Source organism: Channa argus, chromosome 10 (assembly GCF_033026475.1).
Source record: "Channa argus isolate prfri chromosome 10, Channa argus male v1.0, whole genome shotgun sequence".
Lineage (NCBI taxonomy): Eukaryota > Metazoa > Chordata > Actinopteri > Anabantiformes > Channidae > Channa > Channa argus.
The window spans coordinates 10,384,594-10,394,928 of NC_090206.1; the positions used below are offsets into that span (position 1 = coordinate 10,384,594).

Genomic DNA, 10,335 nt, shown 5'->3' on the forward strand with positions numbered 1-10,335 from the left:
CATAACTCACTAGCTGACAGTCATGTTGTCTCCTCCCCTGCCGGGCTGGTGGGACACATCAGTCTCTCTTTCAGGAGGTCAGTAGAAGTTGACCTTAGAAATGTTCCTCACACCTCCTTGGCCTCCACTGGCACGCCCCCCCCCCCCCCCCCCCCCCCCCCCTTTCACACGCACCAGATGGGAGGTGTAGCCGCATTTTTAAAGCCTGCACGCAGGGTTACAGACTGTTGGCGCTGGCAGTGGGGCTGGAGGAATGAAATATTCATGCAGCCCAAAAAAAATGAATGGACACCCTGGGACGGAGAGTGTGCCGATTTATTCAGCTAAGACCAGGCCTCATTAAACTGCTGGCGGCGAGGCAGGTCTCAGTGATTTTCTTTACCAGTTCGACCCCGACTGACACAAAATAACAGAAAGGGGCGCCGAATGCCAAATTTGTCCAAGTCTCTAGAACAGCTCAGATGTCCCCAAGACAAGTCTCCGCTGACGCTGAAGTGGCCCCCGTCCCGCAACTGACGACCTAATGAGCGATTAGCAGTTGTGTGAGTGTCAGGGTGGAGGCTGAGTTGTCGCTGTGCGCGGCATATGGGAGACGTGGAGGACACTGGATGTGACAGAGGTGTGTAGCTTGTGTGAGGTGCCAGGGGACACCAGCTGATAGGCACGGGGGCCACATGACCATAACCAGAATTTGTAGCCTTTAGGCCTCACTAAGAAAACAACAACAACAACAACAACAATAATAATAATAATAATAATAATAATAATAATGATAATAATAATAATGATAATGATATTATAATGGTTGAACGTGTCCATTGGGGTGTTGGCATGTTTTGAGCCTTCTTTCTTACTAAATGATTCATAAATTGCCCCTTCAGACAACTTATCAGTTAACACGTCTCTGCTATAGACAGGTGTGTCTCAAGCCTTGTCTTCCAACTGTTCGTTTTATTATTCCTCTGCAAATAATCTGCCAAAGATTGTTCGCCTTTTACTGTTTGTTTGAGAACAAACATCAACGCTGCCAGTTAAGAATCGAGCTCATGGCTTTGCTAATGAGAAAGATGTTTAAATGTGCTTTCCATGGAGTGGGAGCAGTGACGGAGCACCGTGGATGATAATGATGCAGCCTCCTGTAGATTCGTTTAATTAAGCCATGTTATTACAAGATGCATTTAGGAGAAAAATAGATCCGAAACTCCCAAAAGTTGTTTAATTTCCTAATGCATGTAAATGAACATCTTGGCTCGCGCACTTGCCACTTTATTTATTTATGAGAAACTTCAGCGAGAAATCCAACATACAAGCATCCGAGAATCTACTGCACAACTTTATTAGATCATGTTTAGCTTATATATATATTCCACGCTTTAAATGATTAATAGGCTACTCTCAGTTTCCCTCGGTGTGATAATAACAAGGTCGTGATTGAATTACAATGCACAATAAGAGAAAAAGTCGAGCTGTGTCTAATTGTTCTTTGACAGGGTCAGAGGAGAATGCGCGATTGGCTGCTGCCTCCTAAAGCTGCAGGGCTGTCAGAGCAGGGAGTGACACCAAGGTAACAGGAGGGAAGCTGTATAAATTGCCGGGGCAGTGCAAACTGCTCCTGAGTCGAGGGCTTCAGCCAGAGCCTTCTGTGTGACCTTTTACTGCAGTGCACGACCACAGGCCATTACAGTGATGACCGCAAAAGCAGCTCTTTCAAGCTGGGCAGAGCACCCGGAGGACTTTACTCTGCTGCAGCAGCGCAACCTGGCCCACATCAACTCCAAAAGTTGGCTTCCTTCAAATTCGCTCCGTGCGCTCTCACGGAGGGACGCGCACGGACCTGCAGACACAGCCATCTCACTGGAAAAACTTGTGCCAATAAGTAAAATGCCCGACTGCGCGTCCACTGTGGGCATGGCAGAGACAGACTGTGAGGAAGCAGCAGAGGGAGGCAAGATGAGCCACTTTGGCCCCCAAAGACACAGGCGCGTCGCAGCCAACGCCAGGGAGAGGAGAAGGATGCACGGCCTGAACAAAGCGTTTGACGAGCTGCGGAGTGTCATCCCCTCCCTGGAAAATGAGAAAAAGCTATCCAAATATGACACCCTCCAAATGGCACAAATTTACATCAATGAGCTGTCGGAGCTCCTGGCAGACGTGGTTCAGTCGGAGTGCATGAGTCCGCATCCAGGTTCAACGGATAAAACATCCAGGAGGACCCTGATTCACTCCCTCCGGCCTGGAGCCCCTTCACAGCCCGCGAACCAGATGACCGGAGAGCAGCGCGACCCCACCGAATCTGTCGGCCAACTTTTCATACTTGGAGCTACATCTGACCTGGGGGCAACCCACTCAACATCCTCCTCTCACAGCAGTGATGGGGAATCCTCGCATCAAAGTGACTACGAGGAAAGTCACAATGGGACACAGTAACCGGACTGTCGCCTTAGTTTTCTGTTATGGGAAGTATCAGAGAACCAAATTACACAACCAATTAGGGTATACAACGTTAGAAATGTTGACATGACATAGTTCCACGTGTACTCTCCAGTCACGATTAAAGCTTAGACACTGCACTGCCAAATGAAAAAAGACAGGGAAACTAAAAACACCTAGATCTTAGACCCTACAGGCCTTGTTGAACTCCAGTATGCCTTTTTATGCACTTTAATGCCGTGAACCATCACTAAAGACATTTCCAGTGTCATTAGTGATATTTCTCTAAATTAAACCAATTATTTTATTTATGTATAGTTATGGAGTACTTTAAAAAGAATTGTTTTGCTACAATAAAGATATTCTTAAGACACCAGTGAGCATTTTCTGTTGGTCTTTTATATTGGTACATAGGCAACATAAAGGCAAATAGTTTTGTATAATGAGTAACCTGCTTCTTAATATTTCTAATCATCCATGTTGAAAATGTCTTATTCACATCACAACCTGTATTGTGTAATATTGTGAATGACTTCTTAAAAAAACAAAAAAACATTGATTATAAGAAGTACTCAATTCTAGATGCTTTACTGAATCTAACAAGGAAGTAACCTTTTCAGAATCATAATGGCAATGTAATTTTAAAATGTGCTGCCGCACACACCGCTTTTTTAACATCAGCACACTGCATCAATTCTCTTTTTGCAATAACAATGGTAAATTTTGCATACAACAGACTACACAAAATAACACAGGAAAATGTGCAAGCCAACATCTAATTCAGAGTAATCCCAGTAGAGGGTATTTTTAAAAATTAAGAAACTAATTATGCTTTATGAAAATCTATCTTGGTTAAAATTGCTTCTTTTAGCCTGTCTGTTAACTAAGAGCCTACTGAGTAAATGTAGAGCTGCCCACTCCAGGGGGAAGAGGCAGCTGGAACTTTGCCAGGTCCTTAGAAATAATTTCTGCCAGCCTGTGTTTAAAACTGCCAGGGGCCTCTGTAGGGGCAGCATGGGCAGAGCCACTGATGGCCTCTTCCATCTCCTTCGTGTCATCCTCTGCCTGTTCTTGAGCATTGTATGCTGGCGGTATATAATCATTCACAGGCGACTGACGCTGATACCTGGGTTTGAGTGGGGTGTAGCTAACAGTTTGGTAAAGGGGAGAAGGTGGAGGCTGGTGTGTGGGCTGTGGGAAGGATATAGAAAAGTGCTCCAGCTGGAGGTCTGAGGGACACCTATCTGTTTTCACATCTGAATAGATGCATTCTGGATCATCTATCTCAGGTTCAAAGTGATCTTTTTTGATGAGAGGAGGGGTAGCTCTCTTCAGGTTGTAATAAATTATGTCATCCACGTCACTATCCAGACTTAGATTCTCCAGGGAATGGCACTGTTCATCCACATCCTTGCCTTCCTCTCCCACAGCCACATTGCTGTCAGAAACATGAGGTTTGACAAAGGACAGGTGCATTAAATTTGGTACAGAAGCTTCATCAACAATAGAGTAGTGGTTGTCCGACTCGTCCTGCATGTCAGCAGGAACGTCTGCAAAACTGTAGACAGGAGGGTCCGTGAATCGGTTCGATGTAGTTGGGATGTTAACAAGAGACGTGTCACATAATGATCTTCTGTTGACATTATGCGACTGCACAGAGGACCTCCTCTTCACAGAACACCGCTCTAATATAGTCTGAAAGATCAGGGGACCATGCGGAGACAGGAAGGTAAACACTCCTTTTCCTGACTCACAGCGACGTCCTGCTTCGATGCTGAATCCCCCCTGTAATCCCATCAATTACAGTAAAGGTCAGGACTTTACATAAAGTGCAAGTTATCTTTACTAAAGTCACAAATATGAACAAAAACTATATTTTTAAGATGATAACATACAGCCATGAGATTTCATATCACTTAGTAAACATACAAAGTTTGTTTTCTATGGCTTTAGTTTAGTAAATGTACAATATTGCTTTCAAACTTCCCTCTGACTTCCCCATATTAAAATATTTCTCTGCTTCTAGCTAAAAAACTCCTCCAGATGACATCACCCGGAGGAGTTTTTCATCATTAGGAGTTCAGATGATGTCATCTGGGGGAGCTCTGGAAAAGCAGATTGACTATTATTACAAACTCCTGAAGGTTCCTCCAAGTGATGTCATCTGTAGGCATTTTTCAGCTAGAAGTAGTCATTGGGAAGCTTAATGGCATTTATGTACATGTACCACAAAACTACCCAAAAAAGTTCAAAATCAGTGAAGTCAGCCTTTAATCATTGTGCGTTGTTCCTTTGGAGTGATGTAGGATGGGTGCACACTTCAATGGAGAGTAGTCCCAGTGCTATATGTCTCCTTTATAGTAATTTATAGACAGTATGTAAAACTGTGGACAGACGAGAATCTAAAGTTTTTGAGATTCAGTAATTCTTTCCAGCTCTATTCACATTGGATAATGTGACTTATTAATAGCACAATGACACAATTTTGAGCATTTGTATAAGTTTTTTTTAAGTTAATTTAAAATCTCCATTCTCGTTTCATTGATTAGACTTCAGGGTTGATACCACCTGACTCCAGATTGGTGACATCAGATAGTGTTTCACTTTGTATGTTTAATGGATGCATTAAATAAAGTTATGAAAGAAATGATCATGACTGTTTGAGTTTTATTGGCTAAGAAATAATATATGTATTTATATTTGTGACCTTGGTGAAGAACAGATTATATTTTATGACCAATTTACGCAGAAAACCAGGAAATTGCAAACAGTTCACTTACTTTTTCTTGCGACTTATTGAGGTTTTTTGTGACTACTTACGCATTGTGTAGTAACACATAACACTGCAGGCTAACCACAAAACCTTACAGGAAATTAGCAAAACATTATTCATCTCTTGAAAAAGCAAGTGGTCCTTGTAAACCTCTTTCATCTATTTTAACAACTTGTATCTTTTTGTCGATACAGTACAAACTGACCATTATTTGATTAAGCACACAATGCACCAAGTATGCACTGATAGTATGAATAAAAAAAAAATAATAACATTTCTGGCTTTAACTTTCCTGTGTGCAGGAAATACATGTACATGTAGCCTAATTATAGCACTGAAACTGCAAACAAACTCCCTATCTAACAGCTTTTTCATGTGTCAGTGTTGGGAGGCAACTAACACAGTAGTGTAAAAATATAGAAAACAATGTTTACATTGTTGTTAAATGTAAGTGTGTTATAATTAGAAACAGAGATCTTGCATTCAGTTTGACACACTTGGGACAGTCCATGCACTGGCTAAGAGTTTTAGAGGTTCAGAGATAGTGTTTCAAGAATGACTGTTATTGTTTAAGCCTTTGGCAAAAAAAACTATGAAACCAAAAAACACACAAATAAACAAAAAAACACCAATCCAGAGACTTGATGTTCCCACTAATAATGTAATAATTGTTTTTATTTGAGGAAATATATTCATTCCAAGAGTTAGATGGTGAGGACAATACTACTCTCATGTCTGTGAGGTAAATGTGAAGTCACTACCAGCTGGTTAATTTAGATTAGCAGAAATCCTGGAAACGACGAACCAGCCTGACCGGCTTGGTCCAAAAGGGCAGAATCCACCAATCAGCATCTCTAAAGCTCACTGATACAACAGAATATATGTTTTTAATTAATATACAAACTGTGAAAACAACACATACACGTTCCACTCTCATGTCTGTGAAGTAACTTTAAGCCAGTTTCCTCTGAAGGAAGCAGAGCGTCCATTATGTTGTAGAGACTTGAAACAGTGGCAAATAGTGAGTCTAGGCTCTTTCAATAGGTAAAGCTTTCAAGTTTTCGCACTCTGTTATGGGGGAGAAGCTGGACCCTCTGCATGTTGTGGCTGAGAGGATAATGCTGTTCAAGCTCCTCTCAATCCTGGACAATCCCTCCCACCTACTCCACTGCACACTGGCTGCACAGAGGAGCACTTTCAGCCAGAGACTGATCACAGTAAAGTGCTCCACATAACGCCACAGGAGATCCTTTCTCCCAGCGGCCATTAAACTGTTCGACTCATCCTTCTTCTGTAAAAAGGAGGGGGACTAAATGGTCGAAATGGAAAAAATAGTATTGTTTTTATTTTACTTATTTTTACTCATCTAGCTGGGTTTTTCTTTCTTCTTGATCAGTAGATTGCACTTGTACTTGTTTATTGTTTTAGTTTGGTGTTAAGTTTTTTTCCTTTCTTTTCTACTTTTTACGTGAAGATCAGCTGTAACAAGCCAACGCAATTTGCCTATGGGAGTCGTTTGAATCTTGAAAGTGTGACATGTTAATTAGTGGGTGAGTTAATTAGCATGCTGGTTGGCAGATTCTTTGCCTTTGGCACAAGGAAAACCAACGGTTTCCTCTGCATGTGTGTTAAGCTAAGCTGCAGCTGCTAGCAGTAGCTTCTACCAGAACTGTGAACCCTCCTCTTTTCATTCCTACACCTTTGGGCCTTTTGCATGTCCACAGTGAGACATGTGAAAAAGCTAAGGCCACGAGTATTTTTCATTTCGACCATTAGAGAGCATGTACTGAGCTTATTCTGCTGATGTGGTGTGTATAAGAGTTTGAAGAGTTTTGCAAGTGTTTGCTTTTTCAAGAGATGTATATTGTTTAATTGGCTTCGGCGTAAGGTTTCGTGGTCTGTCTCATTTAGAGATTTGTAATAAAACAAACACACACAAACTGTACAGACATTACTGTGTTTTTGTCTCTCAGCAACAAAGGCCTTAAAAGTGTTTTGTAAAAAAAAAATTTAACTATTCCTTCGTTGTTTTAATTTGTTTTTTTGCATTTTTCATATTCAGTATTTGTGTATCTCGTGAGTACTTTACCTCAACTTGTCCAAATTTGCGCAGGAGCCTGTATGGCCAGCTATAGATGATATGACCACTATTATTGTCCAACAAGTTCACAGCCTCTTTTTGCAGGGAGACCAAATACTTTCCAGCCAGTTTGCACCTCCTGGATGCCTCTGTGCTCTGGACAGTCACTTGGAACTGGTTCGCATCAGTGGTCAGATCTAAACATGAGTTGAAAATTTTTGCTATATAAACATTACATCACACTGAGTGCAGTGCAGAATTAGTACACGTGAAAGCACTAGATTTTTCAAATAAGGTCTGAGCAGCAGCAATACCAGCAACACATTAGCAGAGAGAATAAATGTACAGCATATTCTCATACAGAAAAAAGCTGATTTAAAATTGCTTGCATTCTACTAATCCCTCCATGTGACTGGGCTGCTTGGATTTTTTCAGAAGTGTAATCCATTAGGAAATAAAAAGAAATGAATTTGTATAAGCCAGAGCTTGCTGACACTAATACATTTTGGCATCCATGTTTGAATAAATTAGAGGGGAGCTACTGCTCACACATCTTCAAGGGTTCTGCTAATATTTAGAATTTATGATGTAATAATAACATCAAACTTCACTGCTAGATTTCTCCCATCTCTTTGATGTATTTCTGTATACCCAGCTGCTTATTTTAACACAAACTGATTATATTTTTATTTGCTTATTATCTGCAGACTGATAGGTACCAGTTTTCCAAGATGAGTAGAGGTCATTGTCCTCCATGTTCAAAATATTTCCTTTCTCCAAACCCCCTTTGTTTGATTCTCCAGGATCCTTCTGTAAACACAGTGGCATGGTAAACATTACAGAGAGTACACCACCCTTTTATCACTGTTTTATGACTTTAAAGTGGTAAGATCCATGGTAAGAACATGGCTTGTGCAAGCAAAAGAATTAGAGAAGTTACAGAAGTTACTGTTGACTTCCTCATTGTGCTATCTCTGATTGAGGTAAAGGTTTGTCCTCCACCCTTTTCAAATTATAGCACTAACCCGGACGTAGAAACAAAAGATGTGTGAGAGATGTGTTGTACCTGGAAGGCTAGAACACACAGGGCACTCATCCAGTCTTCGCCTGTCGTGGATGCCAGAGTGTAGGTGCACTGTGTGGTGTTTAAGTAGAAAGCTGTGCAGCCTTGTGGGCAAGACTCTTTGGTAGCCATAGTGACACTGAGGCAGTCAGTTAGATGCACCACCTTTTTCTCTGGTATTTTTTGCCGACCAACCTTCTTCTGGCCATTGTTGTCAAGTAGAGTGGAGAACTCCAATCGCCCCACCCCTGTAGGGCTGGGTTTAAATAGCATCATCCATATTTTACGCCAAGATTTCTGTTGCAGGTGACAAAGGGGAAAAAAGGGTGGGTTCTTTTGCAGAGACATGTTTAGAAGATGAACATGGACTACATTGGTTACCATCGGGACTTTTGTTGAGAAAGTTTATGGTGTCTTCCAAAGTTTCAGTTTATTTCTGTCTGTACTGCAGTGGTCTTATTATTAGTGTGTTATCTGTTTCTATTATTATATATACGTACAGATGTACAGATATGAGCCCTGCTGTCAATGCTGAATTTTAAAACTGTTTAATTTAGGATCAAACTGCTCTTTATAAAATAGAAAATAAAAATGTTTGTCAGAGAAAAACACTAAAGAAAAAAAGACTAGCTGTTCATATACAGCGCAGGCTTAGAATCGGGGTTTCAATACAGTTGGATCTAATTTTGGAAGAAGCTTTAATTCAAAGCAACTAACAAGCGAGACACAAAGCAAGCAAAACATCTAAACTGGGAGATGACCAGACACAAAGCAAGCAAAACATCTAAACTGGGAGATGACCAGACACAAAGCAAGCAAAACATCTAAACTGGGAGATGACACCGAAAGCAAACATCTATGAAAAGAAAGGCTTTAGTTTCATAAGACATGACAAAAGGGAAGTTTTTTTTTTTTACTTACAGGTTCCTTTTGGGGTCACACTATAACCACTACACTTTAATTTTGATTATTGATATCTATCACATTAATAGAATTTCTAATGCTAAAATATCTTTATTGACCACCTGCAAGTGACCACCTCACTTTCAGCATGCTTCATATTGTTTTCCACTGTGTCTAACAAAAAGTATGAATGACTTTTTCTGTTACTTTTAGTATATGAATTTACTGTAAGCTTGTTATTTATCCTGATGTTATTTATATTTATTTATTCATCCCTTCTGTTTTCTTTGTAAAGGATGTTTTGTTAGTATGAAATGTGTTTGAAAAGTTTTACAGCACAAAAGCTTTTATTGATGTAATTAATATGCACGTTCTTTGAACAAATATGTCTGTCTTATTATGACTAATGTGTTCATGTTGTTGGGGAATATGTTAAAAGCGATAAATGACATTTTCTTACATTCTGTAAAATAACCCAATTAATAGATTTAGTGTAAAGGGTGAGGGATTCTAGCAAAGCCAAATTTAAACTTTCAGTAAATAGTGAAACCTGAGCATTCTCCTACAGTAATTGAACTGAACACTGAAAGCAAATTTGTAACACACTGACACTAAGTCAACTAGCTGTTAAATTGCTGTAGTGACACAAAAACATTCAATAGTTATAATACAGTCATTCATACAGTAACTGCTAAATATAAAACTTACTTTTCCAAACTTGACTGCCTGAAGGTAGAGCATTCCTTCTTTGAAAGTGACATCCATGGCGATAAGTGTTGTCACACTCAAGCAAGTTACTTCTTTGTGGTGACCCTCTCACTAACCAAGAGGTTAAAATAGGTTTTGATGATGCTAGTTGTTTCCTTTACGTCACCAGCACCTTTAAGTCTGTCGTCTATCTGCATATGGCAAAACTGGGCCAAGAGTTATCATCTGATATGCATCTGAACGGTTGCAAAACAAAAGGACACCAATTGTGTGTTGCTGTTTTCTTGAGTCAAACTTCCCTTTGCATTATTCATTTTAGCCACTTCCTCACCATTAAAAACTGGTACCACACTTTTCTAGTTTTCCAGATAAGAGCTC

General features: G+C 40.3%; 2 protein-coding genes across 2 annotated transcripts; one reads left to right on the plus strand and one right to left on the minus strand.

Annotated features, from left to right (window-relative positions):
* The first annotated feature begins 1,512 nt into the window (after window positions 1–1,512).
* Window positions 1,513–2,764, plus strand: atoh1b (atonal bHLH transcription factor 1b). The gene has a single exon (XM_067518529.1). It carries the CDS (start codon window positions 1,687–1,689, stop codon window positions 2,425–2,427), a length of 741 nt encoding a protein of 246 aa, XP_067374630.1. The 5' UTR covers window positions 1,513–1,686; the 3' UTR covers window positions 2,428–2,764.
* A 263-nt stretch (window positions 2,765–3,027) lies between these two features.
* dok3 (docking protein 3) lies at window positions 3,028–10,189 on the minus strand. The gene is made up of 5 exons (XM_067518528.1): window positions 9,958–10,189; window positions 8,350–8,643; window positions 8,003–8,093; window positions 7,293–7,480; window positions 3,028–4,215 (listed from the first exon to the last, which is right to left on the minus strand). Exons 1-5 carry the CDS (start codon window positions 10,012–10,014, stop codon window positions 3,322–3,324), a joined length of 1,524 nt encoding a protein of 507 aa, XP_067374629.1. The 5' UTR covers window positions 10,015–10,189; the 3' UTR covers window positions 3,028–3,321.
* Between the last annotated feature and the right edge of the window lie 146 nt (window positions 10,190–10,335).

What these genes read in the sequence shown, in the direction of transcription:
- dok3 (XM_067518528.1), bottom strand. Translation starts at nt 10,014, where the DNA reads ATGGATGTCACTTTCAAAGAAGGAATGCTCTACCTTCAGGCAGTCAAG. An exon ending in TGTGTGTTCTAGCCTTCCAG is followed by an intron (nt 8,094 to 8,349) that starts GTACAACACATC and finishes CTGTGTTTACAG; the next exon opens with AAGGATCCTGGAGAATCAAA. An exon ending in GCAAATTTGGACAAGTTGAG is followed by an intron (nt 4,216 to 7,292) that starts GTAAAGTACTCA and finishes ATGGGATTACAG; the next exon opens with GGGGGATTCAGCATCGAAGC.
- atoh1b (XM_067518529.1), top strand. Translation starts at nt 1,687, where the DNA reads ATGACCGCAAAAGCAGCTCTTTCAAGCTGGGCAGAGCACCCGGAGGAC.